Source organism: Tauraco erythrolophus, chromosome 4 (assembly GCF_009769465.1).
Source record: "Tauraco erythrolophus isolate bTauEry1 chromosome 4, bTauEry1.pri, whole genome shotgun sequence".
Lineage (NCBI taxonomy): Eukaryota > Metazoa > Chordata > Aves > Musophagiformes > Musophagidae > Tauraco > Tauraco erythrolophus.
Genome location: NC_141468.1, coordinates 10,311,509 through 10,337,443, shown reverse-complemented (window position 1 = coordinate 10,337,443; position 25,935 = coordinate 10,311,509). Strand labels below are relative to the sequence as shown.

The following is a 25,935-nucleotide window of genomic DNA, read 5'->3' as shown; positions in this document are numbered from 1 at the left end:
CCAGCTTTGCACTCACGAAGCACACGGAACGTGACCATGATAATTTTGACGTTCCATTTCTCTTCAGTGATTTTCAATCTGTTCTTTTTAAGCCAATAGCATAAGCATTTTTTTACCTATACAAACCATCAAGATTGTTTTCAAGTCCTCAGCTTTCTGTCACCAATTGTATTATACGTTTATATGCCAATATTCTGCACATAAAATAGATTACTACAAGGCTGATATTTAATTTGCTTAATTAATTTCATTGTGAAGGCATGTTTGAAGCCACATTATTGAAGGATTCCTCCAAGGTAACCATTTAACAGCTAAGTAACCTTTAATTACTTTGCTGTAATGATACACATCTAAGACAGATATTGTTATACTGTGACATCTGAGCACTTTACCCTAAAGGTAGTTATTAGCACTCCCATGCAAGATTCATTATGGATCATATTTCATTAATGGAGAGTATTGTGTTCTCATCTGATTAGGTACTCACGAGTATTTATTAGCATATCTCCTAGAGTGTGACCATGTTGCAACTCAAAGGAATCCATAGATTTTCATAAATCAGGTAGCATTTTTAAATTTTTTTTATGCAATCATACAAGAGAAAAGTTATATAACAGCTTTTCTGAAACTATGGGGTACATACACTACATAGGGAGAGAGTTGCTTAGGGCTGGACTATGTAAATAATTATGATTAGCTGTGAAATATCGGAAAATGAAAGAATTAAAATGCAAATTAATGCAGCACTGCAAGAATCACTAGTTGTGATATATATCACCACAGGTGAGAAGACAGTCCAGACTTGTAGATGACTGCAGATGCACACAAATTAGAACAGATTAGATGACACAGCAAGTTACCACCAATTCTAATAGGCTTGAATTCTTTATGATACATTTATTTATTGCGCATAATACCTCTTTTTATCTAAGTTTTCCAGTGGTGACTAGTTTTTCATCAAATGTGTTTCTCACATTCTTTTCTGACTCACTGAGCTAAAGAAAAACCACATTTTTAAAAACAAAGTTTCCTTCTGGGAATAAATAAAAATAACCATATGTGAATTTGCTACAGCAAATAATACAGAAGCTGAAAAGAAAGAAAAAAAGGTATTAGGTCGTCTTTTCTTCAGTTCCCAAGTAATGGCGGAAAGTTACTCACTCTTTTCCAATGAAATGAGTTACTTAGGAAATAACTAATTTACTCAAAGTCCACAGAGGTATGAGTAAGTCAGAGGCATGTATTTCATCTGAGTCAGGTCATAGTTACTAAATTATTCGCCTTACATAAACGAGGGAGAGGTGAAGGAAGGAACAGAAGGGTACAGTACATTTCCCTCACAGGAATGGTATCTGAGGAAAGATTCAGAGAATCCGTATTATGGTTTATGCTCAGGAGCTTAAAGAGGAGCCAGCACATTTCTAAACAGACCTACTGAGTGCCACAAACAGAAAGCAAGTTGTTGTAAGCTATGTAAGCTAGAACTGAGAATGAATGGAAGAGTAAATATTGTAATTTTTTTTTCCTAACTGACTTCAAGTGGTTGTATTCTTAGATTTTTAGGACAGAAAAAGTTGCTGTGATCACTTGGTCTAATTTCCAGCATTGCACAAGCGGTAGGCATATGGGACAAGCAAAAATATTTAAAACACTGACTTTTTCAGTACTGTTCTTAACCTCCTACAGTCTTTCAGCAGTAAATTGATTAACTCTTCATGGTAAAAAATATATGGGCTAATGTATGAGGAAGAAAATTACTTATGCCCATGCATTGCTTTCATGTCAGTTATTTTACATAATTTCATGCTCAGTCCCGTATTCCTTCCCTGCACAAAATACCATCTCTGTCTGAGCCTCGACCCATTCCTGAAACTGGATTTTCTTCCTGCTGACAGATATTATTGCAGCAATCAAGCATGCATTGCTGCACTGGGTCTCATATTCACATAAAAGTATTGTTTAAAGAAGGATGAAGGATTTTCTCTCCTGTCAGACTTTTAAGATCTTGAAATACCTGATTGTTAATCTATCTGTGTCATCTCATGCCAATAAAACATGATGCAAAAAGATGAAAGGTTGTATACTGACAAAAAACATTTTCTTTATCCTTTGTAAAGGTATTTAGCCGCATTTAGAAAGTAACACAGTAGTTAAACTGCATCTGCTCTTGTTTAGCAGAGGTCTTTCCTCTTGCAGCCATCTTTTCTGTGTGTATGGCACATACGAGATTAATTCTTATTTGCTTGCTTCTGTGGTTCAGTTAATCACCTCTTTAAGAAGCAAAGTGCTAATTACTAACCAAAGCATTGATATTTAGCATTATTTTCTATGATTTGACCATACTTAGATAGTATCAAATTTGAGATGCTCTTTGTTTAACATAGGGCAGAGAAGAAACTTAGATTCAAAACCTTGTAAAGGCAAGAAGGCATCTGGAAAGTATTATGAAACCTTTTTCACATATATATGAATCTGTACATAAAAATGGTGATGGTCAAGATAGCAAGAGAACAATTATTTCCTGATCCACCAGGCAGCCACTGGAAATACCCATGTATTGCTGTTTACTCACAGAAATGGTGGCTTCACCTGCAGTTGCTCTGCTTTTTATCAAAGGAGAAATAAGATTTAATCATTGTGGAGAAGCCAGTTTTGTCATGCCAAATGCAGCTGTTGATGAAAGAAAGGGATGTATAAGGAGCTTGGAAGCACACCAAGGAGGCCTCCCATTGTGGAAACTGACTTTTTTCTTCCCTGAATCTGTTTGAAAGATTGCTTTTAAACCCATGAGTGTTCTCATCTTTCCTTTGGGGAAATGCCCCTTTTCTGGGAATGCTGAATGAGAGAGACTCTTCTGGCCAGAAGCAGCATCAGAAGAAGGTTTTGGGGAGAAGCTCAGGCATGAGCCTCTCCATCATTGCTGAGCAGCCTGCTCCATGGATGTACACAGCCTCTCTAGGTCCCTTCCTGGGACGAACCACAGGCCAGTCACCATGTTGATGTACCATTAAGCTCACATACTGTGAACATGTAAAAATGAGAAATATTAGGTTGATCTGAAAGTATGGAAATAGGCAGTGTTTTCAGACTCAGAGTTAAATATACCCTACAGCCTTTAAAAATCAGGCCTGAAAGGCACTTCACAACACATCAGCTCTCATAAAATTCCAAAGTCCAGTGAAGTTGGTTAACATCAATAGGCTCTTGGTTAGGTCCTCATGTCTGAATATTTAATATAACTCTGGTTGGTTTGCTGTTCTGCACTTCACAGCCCCGTGGGCTATATGTGGAGCAACGCCCACAGCTAAAACCTGCTGCGTGGTGACCTTGGTTGTTTAAAGCCTATTTGACAAGATGTTTGTACTGAGCTACAAACACAATGCAGTCACTTCCTTCAGCTGCAGAAATCACACTTAAGATGTGATTCTTCTTCATGAGGTCAGCCCCTGTCAACCGGACTCTTGTGACGTGGATCTCACAATGAACAGTGTCGCTTTGATGCTGATCTATCCAAATCTGTGTTCAGTAACTCCTTCTTTCAGTTTGGCTTCCTCCTGCGCCTCTAAATCAAGAAATAATTCTATTTATAAGTCATTTCCTCAATTAAGTCAGTCTATACTATAGGCTGGCTTTCCACTATTTTTATTACATTGGCTTCTCAACAGATGGTGGTTTGTTGTTTTGGGTTTTTTTCTCCCCCATGTTGGTTGAGAGATCAAAGGACTCAGCCATACTTGGCTTTTGTTTCGGGAGGTGTGTGGATGAAATTTTGCATATGTTACAAGACTGTGAAGTTGGGTTAATGTTTTCAATTGTTACTCTAAAAAGAGGCAAATACTGAACTTCTGTGCTACTAGATACATTACGGGCTCTGTTCATGAACGAACATAATATTCCCACCCAGAAAATTGGATCAATGTCTTAATATGATTGCTATCTCTCTTCAAAATGCAATCTAAGTCTGCAATAACTTAGGAAAACTGTATCATCTCATGGTAAAGTAAGGTAATGATGTGAGAATATTTCTATTGTGGAAATAAATAATTCATCCTAATGTCCTTTAATTGATAAGAGAAATAATGAACATTCAAATGCAAACAGTGGGTGTTTTCAGCTCCTCTGGTAGCCATCACTAAAATTAATTTTCTTAAAGCAGTCACAAAGCTCTGAGTCATCACTCTAACAATGCTAGAAATTAATAGTTTTTTTTTCTGTGACTATATACGTGGACAGTGAACCTCAGTTTTAGTTACACCAGTATAACTCATAGAGAACTTCACTGAAGACAACTGGTACTAGAAAAAAACACGCCACATTTTAAAAAAAGAAATTAAACCCAGATCCTAAGAGTGTCTTTAACTTGAATCACTCATTATCTGAGCATATTCCAAGTTACCCATAGTTTTAAGACATGGACTCACAAAGGAAGATACTGCATGTGGTATAAGGGAAAATCCACTCAACGGTCCTGCATGTGCACATGTGCACACTACACTCTGCGAATTTACTTCCATGGAGGTCTCTTTCTTACTCACTCTTTTCTTTCTCCTCTCCAGCAGCATAAACAAAAGTTTTCCCACAGTTCTGAGACTCATTTCTTTGAACCTAATGAATATGTCGACTGGCTTTAGTTTCTTATTCATGGAAGTCATTCAGCTGTGGCATACTGTATACAGTTCTCCACTGCAATCAACCAGCATTTCTCAGCCACAGAAGGCGAAAGCCATGTACGGTGAGGGAACAATGGTCTTCTCAGTTATCTCAGTGGAAACGTGCTAGCGCATAGATTCCTCTCATTAGGAGGTAGGGAGTTCAAATTTGATGCTATCGTTCACTCTTTTTGGACTGAGAAAATAAAATAATTCTGTTACTTTATGTGAGTTGTTTTTTTCAACAGTGGAGAAGAACATGCAGGAACTTGCTACTATCGAACTTCATTTTGTGTCATTGCATATCTCTAGTGATCATTCAGATCCACGGAAACACCAAGGCTCTCTACCCACCATATCCTAACCGCTTCTCTCTCATCTCGGGGAAGTTTTCAATTAAAACCAAGCTCTAGCATGCTGGAACACCACCTGCAGAGTGACTTTCAAGTGACTTTCATTTACATTTACTTTAAAACATATGTAAAAAGTAATATTAAAGTAATATAGTTCTGGAGTTCCTTTTTTTTTTTTTTTTTTTTTTTTCACTTAAGAATAAACCAGGAGGTCTGCCGTAGCAATTTGGATATATTTATCAAGTCCTAAACAAAAGTTGGTTGCTGAATAGCTGAACTGATCAGACTTGAATAATAATAGGGGTTTCATTAGTGGTCTCTGCTGTGCAACAAATGGCCCCTGCGGTTGTAAATTCCATGTCTTTGTTCTGCTTCTCATCATATCTTATACTTCTCCTCTTACTGACTTACTAAAGAAACGTGCTTCCATTTTGCCTAAACCATTTAAGCCTGTAGACTGAGAAATAAAGGTGAGGAAACAAAATAGACAACCGCACTGTTTTGACTTGTGATAGTTTAAAACTTGATTTCATTTCCTGCACATAAATGTTCAACTTGTAAATCTCAGAGTGAACCTCAGACATAATTACCGACTTTCTGTCACTTTAGACATAAATAGATTCCAAATTGCTTAGGTGTAATTATGAAATATGCGAGGACAAGACTGAATGCACTAAATGACAGCTGAAAACCTACGATGTTCACATTTCCTGTCAATGATTTAAGCATGACCCTTTTACTAAATACATTCTGCCAAAAATGTTATTTGTGCTGCATCTGAATTTTAAGATACTGAGCCAGATCCTTTGCATGCATGTGACCTGGAATAGTCCTATTCTTACAAATCACAGAATCAGAGAATCACAGAATGTTAGGGATTGGAAGGGACCTCAAAGGATCATCTAGTCCAATCCCCCTGCTGGAGCAGGACCACCTAGATCAGATCACACAAGAACGCGTCCAGGCGGGTTTTGAACATCTCCAGAGAAGGAGACTCCACAACCTCTCTGGGCAGCCTGCTCCAGTGTTCTGTTACCCTTACTGGGAAGAAGTTCTTCCTCATGTTTAAGCGGAACCTCCTATGTTCCAGCTTATATCCATTTCCCCTTGTCCTATCATTGGATGCCAGTGAGAAGAGCCTGGCTCCATCCTCATGACAGTCACCCTTTACATACCTTTACCTTGGTAAACGGAAGATCAAATGGATGAGTGAGTTGTCAAATATTCAGCTGTCATAAAGGCACATCTGTCTTAATTAAATATGTCAGGATACTGAACATCAGCTGCAAATTTAAAGTATTATACTTTTAACTGTGTTGTTTACATCAAAAGTTTTGTATGTATTATAATTTGTATTAGGAAATCGATTCTTCTCTTGTTAAAATAAGATACTAGGTAAAAATATTCTTTCAAATTTTTTTTCTTCAGTACCTCACTTTGCTGAGGATGAAATATCTGTAGTAGATGTATCGTCTTTCCCAACAGTAAGGGGTAGGAACGATGTCAGTCATTGCTGCCATGTATGCTATTCAGTTGTGAGAAGTTTACCTCATAGGTTAAACTATTCTGACAGCTAAATTATCACATAAAGCCTAATAGTCCTACTTTAAAGGATCTGCCCTGGAAATAATTTTTTATTGGAATTATATTTTGTTTGGGGATGACAGGATGAAGTTTTGAAAAATCTGAGTTGTCCTGGTTCAAATTCTCTTTTAGCAAACAAGTGTTCAAAATACAGCTAAAGTCAAAGGAGATCTGCAGTGTATTCAAAGGCAGGCCCTCATAAATAACGACATTTAACCATGAACCTGATTCATATTTGTTTACAAAGGGGTTTATGGAGTTTTTCAAAAAGTCTTTTAAATGGGAATCAAGTTACCTCTTTATGGTGTCCTTCTACTTCTGTAACTTTATCACAAGATAATGCCACATAACAAGAGGTGTCATTTGGGACATAGCACTCAGCCTGTAAGAAATACATGCTTCTCCATGATGGTGCTTAAAAATGCATAGAGCTTCCACCAACACATCCTGGTTTCCTTACAGAAACATTTGTCAGATCTTACCAGAACAAATGACTCGCTTAGGTTGTCTGATGAGAAAGGACAGTCGTGGTCTCTGTCCCTTTCCTGTACTCCTCTCGTAAATATTGTCTTTGGGTCGTTGGAAAGTTCCCATAGAATATCCCTTCCCGACCAATAATACAGTGAATTATGTCTTGGAAAAAAAAAGAATTATATGCTATATATAGCTACATATAAATGTATATAAAACTATATACTTCCAAAATCCTAGGAAGGTTCTAGCTATGCCAAGATTTATTCTTTTTAACAAGTGGAGGTAAATTGTACATGTGTGAAAGGCCTGATTTTATGCGAAGAGTTTTCACACAGAGTAGCGTAAGGGACTGGAAATCGATATCATGTGGAGCAGCAGAAGTGATGGTTTGCAGACCCAGCAGCCTCCAGAGCAATCAAGCCCCTTTATTTTGTAATTTTGGCCACTGACCCTGTGAGATGCCCAGACAGATGTGTGCCTAACACTGACCACCCTGTTACCTGGCATCGTCCCTAGACAAGAACATCAGCACAGCAAAAAAGTCCAGTACCTGGGATTTCCCAATCTAGCAGAAATCATCATTCTGCTTTCCAGGAAACAAGGTAAAGTAGATCAGTCTTTAAGCATCTAAGAGATGTTTTCTACTTTCTCCTACGGCAAAACTACCCAGGCAATTGAAAGAAGTGCTCTAAAAGGTACTTATGCTGTACATAAACTAGAGATCTGGCTCTTCAGTTTTATTTCCATGTACTATGGTAACAGGATATCGAGTGGTTTGAAAGGTTAAAGCATCTCTGAACTAAAATAGGCTGTTATAATCTGTAAACTAGTTCTCTGAGTATAATGATGATTGCAAACGGTTTGTCAGAAATAATAGTGCTATCACACAAATTGTTATATCACAAATGAAGATAATCCTTTAACAGTATCCTTTTCCTTCACATTTTCTCTATATATTTGGTAAGCACATAAATGCCATAAAAAGGTATAATTAATTAGAAGGAAAGCAAATTAGCCTGAGGTGATTCTTAGCTTAAAAAATCATTTGCTCAAACGTTTCACTTAAAAACCACAAGTCAAAATCTTAACTGATGTAAACTGACACAGCTCTGCTGTCTTCAGTGAATTTAGGCCAATTTATGCCACATCTGCTACTATTGAAGTCAATGTTTCACCCTGAATTTTATATTAGATAATGAAACACAACATGTTTTCTACCAGCAGTAGCACCGGTTCTTTAAGCAATGTGTTCCCTCAAAGTCATTCTCTTCGGAAAAAAACTGCTCTTCCATCACTATATACCTATATATAATATATACATAAATATATACAGACAGACAAAAAGGACAGATGCATAAATATATCAGAACAGGATGTCCATTACTTAGAAAATGCACTCTAGACCTCTTCTAATGTGAAGTACAGAAGGGATAAAAAAACGTGGAAAGTATAATTCAGCAAAATTTTATGAGTTCAACCAAAGATTTTTAAAATACACAGAGTCCGGAAAAAGCAAATATGTTACAGGTGGTAGCGTTATATAACTTCATATGCAATAACTTAATGTTTTATGTACATCATAAATCTGAACTAAATTTAGAGCTTCTTTATTGATTAAGAATGAGAAATAACCTGCAAGTAAAGTTATCCCAGATCTTTTAAGTTCATCCAGTTAAAAATGTGTTTTAATCTGTCAGACAAGGACAAGAAATTCGGAATTAGGAGACAATAAAAGAAGCTGGGTTAGTTCTTCAGACAGAGTCTATTGATTTACCTCTGTTGAAGAAACCCTAATGTATTCCTGCTGAGGATCTGGCAAACAACGTTGTACAGCTCTTGTAATGCCTGAGTGTTTAAAAAAATGGTTCTGTAGGGCATTCTCTCTACCTCCACCTGTATGTAAGGGTTAAGTAAACGGAAAATCCTGTTCTTTCCTGAACAGGACTGTTCCCTGCTGCTTCACACTAACTGCCCCAAAGGGAGCCCTGGGGAAGGGAGCAGGGCTCCTTCCCCTGCTCAGGCATGCACAGGCAGGTGCATTCTGCATCCTGTTGTGATTTTCTAGTGGGTTTAATGCACCTCTGTGTCTCCCTGCAGTCGGATTTGTTCCTTTCAAGCGCAGATCTGACTTGTGTAATTTTGCAACCGTTCAGTACAACATTCCTACACATCCCATCCTGTTTCCTCAGAAGTCAGTGGGAGCAGAACATAGCTTTACTAATTACTTTTTTGTTTTGTTTGGTAATTGCTTTCTTGTATTATATTGCGTTACACAGAGTGAATGCCACATGTTGCCTAACCCCGGATCCCTGAAGCTGGTGTAGGTGTCTGTGTTAGGTCATCTCATCTAAACTAAGGCATGTACAATATAGATGTCTGCATATGACCCGGTTTGTCCTATTCAGTGAAAGTACAAATATAGCCTCTCAAGCTTTAAATTAGGCTCTCCTCAGGTATTTTCTGCATATACATATGCTACATTCTCTCTAAATATGTTCTTTCCTGCTTACTGATGGGTTACGTGCTTGAAGTCTATTCAAACATTAACTTTATTCTTCTCTCTAAATACTGTGGTTATTCACTTACACATCTGGAATGGATTTAAGTGAAGATTAGTCTGCTTTACTCCTTAGACTGCGGTGTAATTCACAACATATTAGCTTGTATACATTTGCGCAGATCATTTTTAATCAGATGCACAGCATGCTGTTCCTATCCTTTTACCTTTTTATTATTATTTCTGACACTGACTTCATCAGACTCAATTAGATCTGCCTAGCTTTATCACTAGAAAGGGTTTTCTTCAAGTATGAAATGGGGCTGTGATACGGTGCTTCATATCAAAGAGATATTCAAACGATAGAACAATTCATATTTCCCTTACTTTACGACTGCTACACAAAGTAATTGATTTCTTTCCCTGATCATAAAAATTGTACCATGTTCCAGCCTCCCATAGCCTGCTCCAATTGCTTCCAGTGTCTCCTCTATCACTTGCCACTCTTGTCTCTAAATTTCACTTCTCCATCCTCTTCTGTTTGGCACGCACTAATTTCCTCCCCTCCACCGGACTCAGGCAGGTGGGTTATATTCAGAGCTCACATAGACAAGCAATCTTATTAGACAGTAGGTACGTTCCCCTAATCAGTTCACATTTACCTCTCTAAGTGCTTGAAAAATAAATAAGCAGATGGTGAAGTCAGTTAATTTTCCACAAGTGTGGCAGAAAATTAATCTTCAGGAAATGTTTTAGATGGCAACTTTTTAACTCAAAATCAACCACATGCCTTCAGTTATACTTTTTACCTTTTTTAGTATGCTAGGGAGGTATAAACTCTACATGATACAGAAGCAGTGGCCCTTTGACACGTCCAGTGCTGCTGTCTGACATGACAACAGAAACCATCTGGCTCTCACAGATGTAGCGTGCAGGGGTGCGGGGGTTAATATCGTATCCCCCTCCATCCCTGGTGTCTCTAATAGCTACTGTCAATCAAGCACCCTTCTCTTCCCCAGCTCCAGGACGAGATGCACATTTGAAATTCCTGGCTAGGTGGTATAGGAAAAGGAGGAGCAGACTCTAGCTGAGAGACAGAAACAAGCCAGATTATTTTTAATTGCAAACCTAATAAATTCATTTATTCGGTTTTCTCCTTTGTGAGGGACAGGACCCAGGCTGACCGTCAGGTTTTGTCAAAGCCTCAGGAGATGCGGGTACTTCTGCCTCCTGTTTGCCCCACTTTCTCTCTCCATAGGCAGACCTGGGCTGAGAGGGCAGTGATCTCTCCTGCACAAGGGTCCAGAGGATACAGAAACTTGTGCCACTGGAGAGACAGGTGAAGATGATTTCACTCATAGGTTATGTAAGAAAAGGAAACCAAAAGCTAACAGCATCCGAGGCAGTTCAGATAAACATACTCCTGACTTCCCTGGTTTGCAAAGATGAAACCAAAGGTCATGAGAATGATTCAAGCACGGGAGACTAACAAACTTACCACATAAATGATTAAAAAAGTACCAATTTAGATGTTGTTGATAGTTAGGAATGGCTAAAAAGAAGCTAAACCAAACATCCTCTTTCAACTCCAGGGCCAAACACATCATTGACTCAAGTCTTTAAAAATCCAGAATGTTAAACCAAGGTTGGATCTGGCCTCTCATCTCTGATCATCCTTTCTATAAATCCTTGATAAAGTGTGTGTTAGTTTTATGGTACAGCCATAAAACAGCCAAATGTAGAAGTAAATGACCTCATACCAGCTATCTCTCTGCAGATAGATTCACTTGGCAGATAGCCAAGAATTGATTGACACACATCTTACGGAACTGGAGTTAATTAATACGTCTACCAATTCCCAAATGGATCTCAGGAAGCAGAGAATCTGTTTAATGCAGTAAGCAATGACATACTGTGTGTGGTCAAGAGACAATCACTAATTGCCAAGAATGCATTCTGGAATAAAGCATTAAAGAATATGAAAAAAACCCTTCTACTTTGCAGCTCCTTTATCCCTTCAAAACCTTATACTTAGAAGATTTTAAAGACTCACGTTTCAAATATCAAAGGACTTTTTTATGGGGCAAAATGGTTCCCAGACTATAAACTCAACACTCCAAGTGTCTGTTAATTTTTTGACAAGAAGAAAATCTAATTTTTAAAAACTTGAGTCCTCATTCATTTAACAATGATGTCTTTATTTTCAGGGAAATCTGCAAACCTGAATTGCAAAACCAGAAGGTAACTCGAAAGAGCTGTTCTTCGGAGATCACAGAAGCTGCAATAACACAACCATGGATTCACAAGTAAAACATACCTATAAATTAAGTAAGTGACTGCTGAAAACACATCAAGAGCCTGGTTGCTAAACTGAAACAGCCCATGGAGCAATGCTCAGGCAAGCCACACTGAAAACGAAGTAAAGGGAACTAATTTATATTACATACTCATTTTAACAGGAAAATGAAAGATTGGCTTTTCTGGAGAGAAAAAAAGATTGAAATGGAGTTAAATGTTCAGCCAGGAAAACCAGCATTGTCCCATTGCTTTCTGTGAGTGATACTGTTTTTCATCAGGGAAGATCACGCTTATCTATTTAGTTATGACAATCTCTGACAAAACAGTACCAGAGCTACTGCAAGCTTTCTGCAGCACTAAGCAAAAGTCAGTAAACTATAGATTAAAAAAAATGGGGGAGAAGAGAGAGGAAAAAATTATTGATTTTTCACTAAAAAGTAAAGAAACAAAGTCTAGGTCACATACGAAAAACTGTCAGTGTGTAAAGACAAATCTGAGGAGTGGGATTTATGAATGTGTGACACTGCTTTAATTCCCAGTTGGGAGAAAGCTGTCCTCGTGTCAGACTGTGCTGACTGGTAGGAGACTAAAGGACAGAGCTGGCCCCAGAATAAACACACAGGCTGAACAACCCTTCTTATAGCTGGTATCCATCCTGAACGAAAAAAGAGAGTGCTTTTAATTTTATGAACCAGACAGAATGGGCTTATTCATATTTATTTAAGCCCCTGGGGGAAAAGATACTGTGTAAGGGAGAAAAGTACAGATTCTGCTGTGATTTATCAATCAGCACGTCAACACCTGACTCAGGAGCAGGTCCTACCAGATCCACTCACCGAGCCACAGAAACCAGTGAGAACGTATTTTGGCAGGAAGAGATCGTGGCTGAACACCAATAAAGATTAAAAAAATGAAAAAGAAAAATATTGGTTTAAGATAGTTTACCTCAGGATGGCTTCCAACTTCAATATAGGTGCAGACTGGATGAAAAGCCCCTGTTCCGCAGGCGTACAAGTGGGTTTGGTTGTAAGCCTTAAGCACCTTGATGAAATTAGCACATTCTCTCTGCAAAGAAAAGGAGGGGGGAAGTACCCATAAAGTTAATTCAGTGATTATGACTAATGAGAGTTCTTCTGTGTTGGGGATATATGGCTGAATGAACAGATTTCAAAAGTGTGATCATTTCGCACTGTTTATAAGCTTATTTATTGCTAAGGATTTAATAAATAGGTTGATTTAGGTTCTCATTCAAATATATTTGGTTGTCATTTAATAAAGCATCCGCCCCTGAAGAAAAGATTACACACAAAAAAAATCCTAATTTTTGCTTCAGACACGCTTCATCTTTGTAATTTATGCTATTGCCATGTTTGTAAGACAAAACCTATTTATAGAAATGTGTCAGAATGAAATAATGAAGAAAAATGGACCAACTGTTTGCTTGTATTCAATTAAGTAACAATTAGAAGAAAGATGGGCCAGATGGAAGGAGTTGATGAAAAACAAATCATTGCTATAACATTTCTAACAATAATATGAATGTTGCCTCAACCCTATCGTCTGTGTTTAGGGGCCAGTTTTCCAAAGATGAATACATATGCTAAACTTTAATGTGGTTATTGCAGCCTCTAGAATATAAGATTTGCAAGACTTGGACTTTACATTTTCCACCTAAGCAAATTATCCATGATGAGTAATTCTAGTTCTCAGCAATTAAACACTTAATAGCAACACTAACAGCCCCTAGTACAAATGTTATATGTTATCTATTAACAAAAATGCCATTAGTAATGCCTAATGTTATTAAAATCGAAATGTCTAACCTGACAGTTAAGATGTCGACTTTTTCTGTTTATTTAATATTTTTATTTCAATCAGGTCTAACAAGGAAAAGAATTATGTCAATGCCTGTGAATCAGTCTACTGACACAATTACAAATAATGGGTTTCTAATAGGAGAAAAATAAGAACATTGAAATAAAATAACTATTTCCAGTAATGCTGGTGTTAAAAATGAAGGAAACTTTTCTATGCACATTTGATGACTTTTTTTGGTACAGCACTCAACCGTACCTCTCCAAGTGGACCAGGGAAACACAGCCTCCACAGAAATCTCATTGACTGGCACCATCCGTCTCTGTAACTTGCTTGCTAATTAAACCAGATACTCTCAAACACAAAACAATGGCTCTGCCAGGAAAATGCATGTGCAATTTGAGGCATGCCTTAGGCTACCACAGGGAAAAGCAATGAACTTCCACAGACAAAATACTGATTCCCTGCCTTACACAAAGAACTGTACTGAAACAACACAGATATTACAATTTTGTTGTTTATTTGCGTAATAGATAATGGCAATGTATTAAAAAGAGCACCCAGAGAAAAGCACACAGAACCTTACTATGTCCTTGGCTTACTGCTGATAAGTTATCTTTCCAACTGAGATGGAAGAGAAAACATAGAGATAGTTAAGGTAATCCAACAGGAAATTGAAAGAAATAGAGATGGATGTTACCAAGGGTCTCTCTTAATTCTTTCCATTCTGACCTTTCCTAATAAAAACACACACAATTTCTAGTGCATACAAATTCTTCCTCCCACACATGTATAAAAATGAACATACATTTATTATATGTATATGTATCCACAGACTGCTTTCCACTGTCACAGTGGTAGAGTACTAAGCAAATACCTGGCATAAATCATCAAAATTACAATGTATGTTTTGATAGTGTTCTTAATTCTGTTGTCTTTTGTTCCTTTTAATAAAATAAATACGGAAAAACTGTGAAAGTGTGTTAATAATTCAATGCCTGCAAGAATAAAAATGGGCAAATACCACAAATTCATGTAACATTAAAAATGAACAAAATTGAAATAGATTCTCTCTTCAACTGTGATATTCTATGTTTCAAATGGAGCATCTGACTTACTTTGACTCTACATAACTTAAAACTGACCAGTGATTTGTGCATTATTAAATACCTCCGAATTTTCTCACTTAAGAGTTGTATCTGGCCAAATTCAATCACAAGACTGTTTCAGTAGGACTGTGTTTTGTCTTGTCTGGCTTGATGTGTCATGACTTAAAAAAATGACGTTCTAGTCTACTACTACTACTACTACACTTTATACTAAAGCTTCCAAAAACTGCCTTATCTGAAGAACATGAAATATTAGAGGCCAGTGGACACGTATCTTTGCAAAACGCTGTGAGTACATGGGCCAGATCCACCGCCAGTGTGAATCCAAACACGTTGTGGTGATTTTGGTGGAGCTATTCTGATTTACAGCAACGTGCCACCTGTGACTTTATATACACTCACCAAATACTGTTCAACTGCTTATCTATAATAAGGTGTAGATAGCAAGAAGGTATTAGATAGCTAATACTTTAAAGGTGAGATGGAAAATTCTACTTAGGATGAAGACAGAGTCTTCTTTGATTTATATGGATGGAAAATAAGAAAAATTCTATCATCATCTTCACTGAATTATACCAGACTAGCCTGGGTGGGGAGAGGAATTAACGCTATCGTAGCCATATTTGCACTTCAGGTGTTCACAATTGATAGTAGTGTAAATGTGTTAATATCAGTAAAGTTACTCCGTACTTCTAATGTATTTCCAAAAGCAGATTTGACTTATTCATCCCTGCTTTTAAGCTCTCCTTAATTCCTTGTACAACATGTTTTTTACCACAGATGTCTGAGAAATACACAACCTAGTTAAACAATGGGGAAGGCAAATACCTACAGCAATAAACCTTTGACTATGACAAATAAATTTATATAACATTTAAAGTTCCTACTCCAGTTGAGACTGTTCTTATAGCTTCCCTGTGTTTTATAGCTGCATAAAAGAACCATTAAGGTCTATTCAGTAAATTCTCATACACCTCCCGAACAGATTAGGTTTCTTTATATATTTTACATGATTGTAAAAAAATAAATAAAGAGGGGTATTAAAGCACAATAAATTACATCAAAGTAAAGTTACAGTTTTGATTTAAGCCCTTGTCAACTCAGGAAGTTCAAAGTGATGTTTCGGCCCTGCCTGGAAGACAGTGCTATTCCCCCTGGAACAATAGCAACAGGCCCATTGATTTCACGGCACGGTAATCAGATTCCTTCCTTTGTCTTATTGTGTTCAAGTACAGTCACACAGGTACAGCCTGATGTGTGGAAATGTTGTACCTGTGTGTTCGATATTCTGAACTTAGTAAGAGTTTGCTTTGTGTGCTAAGTTTTCCTAGACTATGTGTCTCTGGGAACCAAAAAGTTCCTCATAAATCTATAACAACTTTAATAGCTTTGAACGACTCACTGAGACTCCAAATCTCAGCACCCATGTATGATGAAGAGATCCTGACCAGGGAATGTGTGTGTGCATTGAGGTGAGTTGGGTCTACCACGCCATGAGCCTTGGGTGATGGCTCCCGTGTCCAGCCTTTGCTTCCCCGTTCCCAGCCCCAGTGCAAGGCCTCTACAACCGCACCTCCAGCTGTGAAACCTGGCAGGTGTCTCTGCCGGTCCCGACACCAGTGACTACATCAACTGGACTACAAAGCAACTCCCCCACCCCCTTGGCTGGAGGCCTGGAATGACTTGGATGTGTCCAACTGGGCTTGTCCCACTTGGCAGCAGTGTCCCCCCTGGCCCAGTGCTATATTGTTGGTGTGAAGGTCTGTGCCAGCAGAATGAGGCATTTTACTGCATGATCTTAATGGCTTTAAACTGAAAGAGAGTACATTTAGATTAGATGTAAGGAAAAAAATTTCACTCTGAGGGTGGTGAGGCACCAGAGAAGTTGTAGATGCCCCATCCCTGGAAGCGTTCAAGGCCAGGTTGGATGAGGCTTTGAGCAACCTGGTGTAGTGGAGGATGTCCCTGCCCATGGCAGGGGGGTTGCAACTACATGATCTTTGAGGTCCCTTCCAACCCAAACCATTCTATGATTCTATAATCTCAGAGCATAAGGCACTGGAAAGGAGACACAACAAAAGAAATGTAAATTCTTGGTAAAATACGGCAGATGGGAGAAAACATCCACCGGAGGAAGAGGAAGTAACCCAGAACCAGAAGCTGTAAGGAACAAATTGTCAGAGAATTTAAACACTGTGTCTGCGTGTGAGTTCAGCCCCCCAGTACCTTTGTGTCCATTTTCACTTTCCCCAGGAAAGGGAAGTTGTTTAAAGGGAACATATTCTAGACATAATCATACCCTCTGAATATCGTTCTTCATCAAGTAAAACAGCCGAAGGAAGAAAATTAGACTTCTAAAAATTCTTTTCCAGGTGGAAATCAGAGTTTTTTTCATAAGTGAAAGCAGGGTGGTGTGGGAGTTTAACATAATTTTAGCCTAATAATGTGAATGAAAATGAACACAAGGTTTGCAAAGTTCTCCGTAGACAGGAAAGTATTACTTGGATATAGGTTGTGAAAATAAATCTTAAAGAAGAGAAGCAGTGGAATCACCATAGCGAATCATCACAAATTCTTCCACCTAATAATTCTGTTTATTATAACGGATAGCTTAATATTAGGAAACCTTTCCTGTCTATATGAAGCTAAACACTGGTTTATGCCCTAAAGCTTCAGTTTATATATACATACATACAGCAGAAAGCATAAGTGATTGCATATGGTACAGAATGACTGAGGCAGATAGTCAAAGAGAAAATTAGGTACATCGTGAGGGAGTTACTGTAGTCCTCAAAATCCCAATTCATTTATCTTTTCTACCTCTGGAGAGGATTAATCTTCATTTGTATTTCAATAAATGGTATAAGGTTTCCCCCAGAGCTGTAGGTTCTGCCTTTGGCCTTGTACAGAAGTACCTCTGTCTTAGAATTCAGGGCTAAACCCCTCACTGTGTCTGAGATCTTTTAGCATAGCCTACGAGGTCCTTCTTTCTGTGTCTTGACAAAAGGAACTTCTTTAGCCAGATACTTTTTTTTACAGTGTAACTGCTGGATCTGCTTCTGCAAACAGTCCTCTGATGGCATGATTGCCAGTATCCTCCAAAGTATGGCCAAAGAAATGGTTCATGCCCTGTCCTGGCTCTGCCATGTGCAGTGGCTGAAGCACTCACCCCAAACATGGGGCACAATCCAGTTTGTTTCTCCGCCTGAAGGGATACGGGCCGTATCCCTCACCAAAGCCCAAGCAGACACTCCAGGCTTGCCTGGGGTTGATTCGGCACATGAGGGCACAAGGACATCCAGCTGAATCCATTCCACCTTGTGTACAGGAGTTAAAGGATCATTTTGGAAGGAACAGTGCCCTAGATGTTTACTGGGCATTCCTAAGTGAGAAAAAGGTTTTAACTTCAGCTACATTATAGGTGTTTACGTCTCCTCTATACTTGACTGAGGAAGTTATGGGGTTCAGATCCTCAGCTGACAGTTTATTGAAATGAAAGTGGCTAAAACCATTTGCATCATACTATGATGCTGCAGTCAAAGCACCAACCCCGCTGCAAATTCTATTGTACTAAATTCCTACTTGTAGAGCAAGTTGAGAAATTATTAGACTGTCACTTATATTCAGAGTGTGAATTAAAGTCAAAGAGGTCCATTGTGTCTGGACAGAGATCTTAACTCCAAATTTCAGTTCCAAATATTATATACTATGTATAAGGACAGAGGGCCTGTCTTGAAGAGAAGATAAAGTCTTAATTAAGTTTTCCAGAAAGGCACTCACGATATGGAGATCAATATATCTGATTTACTAAGCAAACATACACATTCATTTTTTAAGAGTTTTCTAATATTTACATATCAAACCGATAGAAGGGCTTACGCAGGGAGAGATTAGCCTGAAAAAATAAATTACAAAGAAAATGTCTGCAACCAAAAGCATAGGAACCAAATGCAGAAAGATTGAAAAACAAACACTACGGATACGTAACACTGATTAGGCTGTGTTATGCAGACTTTTCCCGGACAGTTACAAAAATAAAGTCCATCCATCTGTCAAAACATCTGCTCTGCGTATGAAAATTAAAACAGAATTTAGGTGGTTTTTATGAGTTTCCAGTAATTATCTCTCCTCCAGAAGCCTGGAACCTCCATCCTCAATCTGGATTTCTGAAGCAGCACAGAGTTTATAATGACATCTTTTTAAGTGGAAGTTAAAGGGTAAGTCCCTGTGACCAACTAATATCCAGATTCTTCTCCTTATTTAAAGAAAGCGGTTTCCTTTTTTTTTTTTAACCAGCATTGAAGTCTATGCTGCTTCTCAGTTATTACAGCAAATGCAAATGGCCAGATTAAGCAGGGCAATAAGTAGAAGGCTAAATAATGCATTACAGTATCATTAGCTTCAACAGTTTTCTGCTGAATTAATCCGGATAAGAATCAGACCCTGTAATACATTCTTCCTTTATTTCAGCCTTCCCACATAGCCAAGTGATTAAAATAGCAGAAGATTTTGTCTAAACTGGATGGACAAGGGGATTTAAAGCTATCATCTAACAGCTGGACAAACAAAATAAATACGTGTTTTGTCTTTCAAATCAAAGTGGATGGGCAGTTTCCATATAAAGACCCATGCATGAGTTTAATTAATATGTTTACTTTTTCTTTTTCTTCTTCTATCCAATTAGTTGAATTCTCAAGTGGCAAGGTCAGGGATATCCATGGAGAATAAGTAATCCCTGATATTACTGCTGTCATTCAAATTTATCACACTGCTGAAAGACATTCCCGACTTATCACAGAGCTTTTTAACTTTTCTCTTTTGCTGGTGGGCTACTGCCAGCTGCGACCAATTCTGTCTGTATCAGCTAGGTATCTTTTTCAGCATGCAGTAGCGTTGTCTCAAGGAAAATATTTCTGGAGCATTAGTGCAGTAAATATATGTGTGGCTGCCATGCACACAGGTGATGGACTCTCAGCTAGATCCTGCAAACGCTTTAGCACGTCAGTAAGCATGTGCAAGGACGTCGTCTTCGGGGTGAGCTCTACATGCCATGTACTTTCACAGCTCTTGCTGTTTGTGTGCAAGTTTTTGTAAAAGGCAGTATCATTGTTTAAAAATTATCACCGTTTCCCTCTTTGTATTACAGGAACACTTAGAACAATATTGGTCAAAGAGCACAGTCTGCTTAAACAGGCCCAGAATAGGCAGGGAACAAAGCAGATTACTCCAGTCCTGTTAAGATGCAATGGTCTTTTTAAAATTTTGTTTTATTGGAGTAAGCTAGCCGGTAACACTGCTGCAAAGCTATCATGCTAAGTGCTGCATTCGCAGTAACAGGAAAGTCATCGAGTACTAGGAGCTTTGTACAGGTCCTAATGGGTGGGGCATTCATGCCGAGCACCTGTACTGGAGTAGATAACCTTCCAGCTGAACCTGTACAGGCAGGTGCATGATTTTCGAGCAGGGCAGGCCAGCTGGCATGAAAATATTTGCAGACTGTGATTTATTACCATGATTTATTACTGTGTACCCCTTGCAGTCTGGATCAATAACATCGTTTCCATCCCTGTTTTGTCATTATTGTACCTTGCAATTAGCAGGATCAATGTTTTATAGTCCTACACTCTGAAAAAGAGCTGGTCTGCAGTGCTGAGTAAAGTTAAGCAGCTGAACTATCAAGGTCTGTCACAGAGAGGGATTTCTATTAACATAGTTCTTGGGGTTTACATCTCCATTAGTCAAAGCTTTATATGCAGCATGTATTGTGTCACACACACACAAATCCAATACAAACCTAGAATATCTCTAGATAAACAAAATACCTAGTCCCTTTCATAAATCTATGTTATTTTGCAGACTGAATTCTAATTGTACTTGTCTTTCCACCTCAGAGCTTTGAAAAAGCTGACAGATTCCCAGATCCATTGGCCCTTATGCTGGATCATGATCTGGAGAACTTAACCTCTCTGGAGGTCAGGAATGACATTGCTTTTAGGCATGGTGACCACTGCCAACATCACAGAGGAACCATTGATGAATTCCACATTTATATTTTCCTCTGCTGTCAAGATATGCCTTGAGAAATTTCAGACTGAAGGTACTGATGAGGGTTGATAAGACATTTTTAGTTGCCTGGTACAGCTTATTGTACTTCCAGTTATCTTTCCAATTAAGTTATGCCTGTTATCTGTCTGATTTTTTGATATGACAAGAGTTCATGAGAATATTTAAAATGTGTAATTTACTCAAGTTACAGGATGTCTGCATGAATATAAACCATTAAAGCATCGAGACAAGAAGAAAGAAGCCAACTAACAAAGCACATGATAAAAAAAAAGCCACTGAAAAAACCCAGATATATCCTGATTCTTTCAAGCCAGAAAACTGCATGCCATATTCACAAATAGTTGTATTGTCAGCACACTTGCACAGCAGATGGAAAGCTCCTCTGGTTCTTCTTTCGTGTTAGTAAGGGTGAAACACAAAATGTCTCCCTGCTTGCCTACCTACCGACTTACAAATCCGGTGGTCACTGCTCGTATTTGGTCATTTGGCCCAAAGTTTACCACTAAGGCCAAGCATGGAGGTAGCTAAGCCACGTGGGATACTCTCTAGAGTCTGTCCTGAAAAAACTCCTAAACTAGAAGCCATTAGAAGAAGTCATGAGATGCTTTGAAGATGCCTCCTTTGACTCAAAGGACCAAACATATCAGGCCTTCAAATCTTTGCCATTAGCGCTAAATATCTGGCCTAGCAATCTTAAGAAGCAAGATCTGTCCAAATTTTTTGGCATTCAGTATGTTCAAACTACAAGACATGTTTCCAGTCCTTAAATCTTCATTCAGCAGATACAGATAATTGTTCCGGACATGTGAACAGCTCGGGGAATGCCAAGAAAAGGCTGCAGCACTAAATATCTGATTTAATGACCATCTCATATTTTCATACACCTGGTTAATGCACAGTTAACAAGACAAAACAAAGCCTTTTGTTGATGCAGTCCAGCAAAAAAGTGGGGTTTTGGGATTTTGCAGCCGCAGCATGATTGTTGTACATCAAACCTTTCCATGAACGTTAGCAAGCTTCCTTTATTTTGAATTGTTATGGTTTTCAGTATTATGTACTTCCTACAGCACAGAATTAATTTATTTACGGAACAGAAGAGTATTCCAGGAAGCCTTGAGGTCAAGCAGAAGCCAGTTCTTTTCTGACCATAACTTTAAACCAAAATTGGTTTTGCTCTGTAGAGTAAACCTGTCCCATATTCTGGCATGGCTTTATTAGCAAAGAAATGAACAATACTGCTTGGTTTCATCTCAAGCAGTCCCACCAAGCCTGGGAGCAATTTAAGTTGCGACCACAGTCTAGATCTAAAGAGTCTCTCTCATCTCTCTCTCCTATCTGGGTGGGGTAATCACTTGTCTCCTGGAGAAATCAGATTACACCCCACCTTTCCAAATAGTATCAACACCTGCTAATCGGGTGGAGTATTTCAGACAAACAGGTTGTCAAGCCTGTTATAGGCACATAAAGCAATTCCTTAAGACTCCGTATCAGTCATCGTGCCTTTATTCAGCATATTATAGGCATATCCTGTAATGATTTCCACTCACAGCCACCTAAGATAAATATACTCAAAAATTCTGTGTTGGAAGTGAAGGTAAAATGCTGAAAGGAAGCAAAAGACCGATGCATCTATAAGGGACATTTGCTTAGCAATATGTGTGCCTGTAAATAAACATACTTTGCAAGCTCGACTATGAAGTTACATGTGCCTTACTGTAGGAATCCGGAAATTTGTGTGTGGATATTAAACTATTTTGACACCACAGAGAGATGCTGAACAGAGAAACCTTAAGGGGCAGAAGCTTAAAATTCCCACTCAGTAAAAATTTGGCATCAAAGTGAAATCATTGAAATGAGAGTTTGCTGAGTGGTTTTTGGTTGGGATTTTTTGTGAGATTGTTTTTTGGGGGTTGTTTATTTGTTTATGTTTGGTTTTTTATCTTCATGATACATGTATAGTAATCTAAAATTTTGGAAGATGTTAATCAGGAAGAAATTACCCAAAGGAAAAAGTGATCAATAGATTATTTGATCCAATACAAATCATTCAGTCAGAAAAAGAACACACACGCACACACAAAAAAAAAAAACCAACAAAAGCAAGAGAGAAAGATATGGATTCTCCCTTTATCTACCATTCTTACTTTTCGTGTTCCACCATCTTCAGAATACAAAACTTTCTCTACACTGAAAAGGTCTTTTTAAAGATCTTCTGTTGACATGAAGATGTGGAAACTGAACAAAGCATTAGCTTCAACATAGGAAATAATTACATATTATTTCCTAGGTTATTTTAAGAACTTTCCCATTAGTTCCTTTACTTATTATAAAAGAAGAAAGACAATATTTTAGACTTGTGTGCAGCAGGGAGGAATTTAGTAGACCTATTTTTGATCTATGTAAGTACCAGGACTATAGAAAATAATTTAGTTGTGGACTAATTTAATAGTGACATAGTGACCACATCTTGAGTACAGAGGAACTGTGATACACGATCTTTCTTTCAGAGCAGACCTATCCTTAATTTGTAAACTAGTTTTTCTTTTATTAAAGCAGTAGAAAATCCCAAAAACTAAACCAAACCACACCAAACCTAAATAGAAAAATAGAAAGAATGTGAAGCAAATTCAGAAAAAAAAAAAAAAAAAGAAAAAGATGTGACTGGCACTAAAAGAAAGGCCATTCTCTGACTCCATGATTTTCAGACTGAAGGCCTGAAAGAAAACAGGGACTAAACATATCGATCATTTTTACTAGTCATCCAGTTAATGTGTTTCTCTGGAAAAAAATGTACAAAGAATAAATTTATTCTGTCCATCTTGGGATGCAATAAATCATAACAAGGAATTACCCAACATCATTTTGAAATAGCAATAGCTGGTAACTCAGTCATAAATAAAAGTAATTCTCAGACTTTGCCAAGGCCAAACTAGGGCTCATGAGGAACATCTATTGATAGAAAATTAAACCCATAGTTTTGGGAATTATTTTTCCTTCATTTCTCCTTTACTTCCCCTCTGTTAACTCTTGTGACTTTGTATTTCAAAAGCAACAAAGAAGACATTTTTGCAAGACTGCATTAAATCTGCTGAATATTAAATTTCCTTCAGAAGCAAATTTCTATAGTCACACCTATAAACAGAAAAACAAGCCCAAAATTGGAAAATTAGCTTTCTCCTTGATCTATATCAATTTGTTCCCCATCCTGAAAGACTTAAATGACTTCCCATGATACATAAGTGGGTAAAATAAGAAAATCTGAACAAATGCCAACTTAATTCTTCCTCTATATAAGTACACAAGTTATTACCTTACAGTAAGTGATTTGCCTTGGTCAGTTCATAAAAAGAAATATATGCAAATGCCTAAATGAACACAAGCTGTAGGATCAACATCTGAACTAAGAGCCATAAACGAGGCTTTATGCTGGTGGGTGTGTTGTGGGGGTCCATCCAAGAACTGGAGCTGGCCCAGACAGAATTTCCCAGAGGGGGAAATTTTTTTAGAGAGCTCCATAGGACTCTGAAAGACTCCAGTGTATTATGCTCCATTTTTATCAAGCTCAGTTCACCTCCAAGTGAAGGGTTTGTAGGTTTGCTTTATTTTATTTTCCTCTATGTGTCTTTCTGTTTTGTTTGTAGTCTATGCAAAGCAGTTTTACGCAGCAGCAATTTTAAAGCAGCACTCCACTCACAAAATGTCCCGCTCTCTTGTCTCCTAAATGGTAAGAAATGCTTTGGTAGGAAATCGGGAAGAGGAATCCAGGTGGGAACGAGCAATGGCAGCAGGTCCCTGCCCGGCGCGGCAAGCCTGCCCCCTCTGCTCCTGCAACTACCTCCCAGGTTCCATTACACAACAGATTTGAAGCTCTGCAAGTGGAACCAACACCCAGGGAGGATGATGATACACACACGCTAGTATCCTTCCCTAGGACCACACGTATCATCAAGACAGCCTCAGTTAAGAAGGAAAGGCGGGTGATTGTTTTAGGAGACTCCCTTTTGAGGGGTGTGGAAGGCCAGATTTGTAGACCTGACCCTTTACACAGGGAGGTCTGCTCCCTTCCTGGGGCAACAATTAGGGATGTAATAAAAAAACTCCCATCTATAGTCAGGCCCACTGATTACTACCCTCTTCTTATTTTCCAAGTTGGTATGGATGACATTAAGAAATCATGCCCATGTTAAAGATCATGGACAAGATTAAGGAGTGAGCAGTCCTCAAACTAATAATCCCAGCATACCAACTGGGATAATTAGACTATTTGTCTACAAATGTCTCAGAAGTTACATTTCTCCTGGTAGTAGGTAATGCTGAAGGTAAATTCTGTCCCTAACCTCACTGGAGGTCCTTTGCTTCGGATTTTTGCTCACTTTACCCTTTCCTACTCCCGGGAACATTCAACTTTCCCTTTTCCCCAGGCTGGGTCTTTAGTAGACTCTGTTAAAGGATCTCAGTGCTATGCTTGAGACAAGGAGCCAGAAAGGAAATGGAGATGGTGGTAAGAGTCGGTGATAGAAAAGCTGGAAATCTGGCTGTTGATGTCCTCCAAAGGAAGAACCCTCACAGAAAGGGATGAACTCCTCTTTGGCACATTCAAAGGGCTAGATATAATTTGACCAGAAAAAATGTGCCTGTCAGATGAACTTAGAAGCAGGTTTTCTAGATCCAGGCAGCTTTGTGTTTTCAATTTTCAGATTGCCTCTTCAGATCTTTGTTTACAATAACAGATGAAAAGAATTATTTTTACTTTCTGCCTCCATGTTCTTCTATTTTCCCTAAGGCAATAACAGTAATAAAATCAGTTAAAGGGAATAGTGCTCATTTCTTACCAACTTTGTTTTCCAAAGTATCACCAGATATGGCTGAGAGACACTTGCTAAGTTACACATCACTTTTCTTTCTTTCTTTCCAGATTAAGTCATTGCACACTGGTGGATCCATAAGACTATGAAATTGCTAACCTTTCTTTGATCAGGGAGGGGCTGGAAAATTTTAAAGGAAGCATAAACTGTGATGGTATATGAACATTTTGGCTTAAATTAAGAATTATCATAACAAATGAGATGGTGAATTAAACTCCAGCCATA

The 25,935-nt window shown here is 38.3% G+C and overlaps 1 protein-coding gene across 1 annotated transcript in view; it reads right to left on the bottom strand.

Moving 5' to 3' along the window:
- SEMA3A (semaphorin 3A) overlaps positions 1 to 25,935 on the bottom strand; it is a 169,876-nt gene that overhangs the window by 86,788 nt on the left and 57,153 nt on the right. Inside the window, exon 5 of the mRNA XM_086611182.1 lies at positions 12,801 to 12,920. Within this exon, the coding sequence (XP_086467308.1) occupies positions 12,801 to 12,920 (120 nt within the window). The remainder of the gene's footprint in view (positions 1 to 12,800; positions 12,921 to 25,935) is intronic.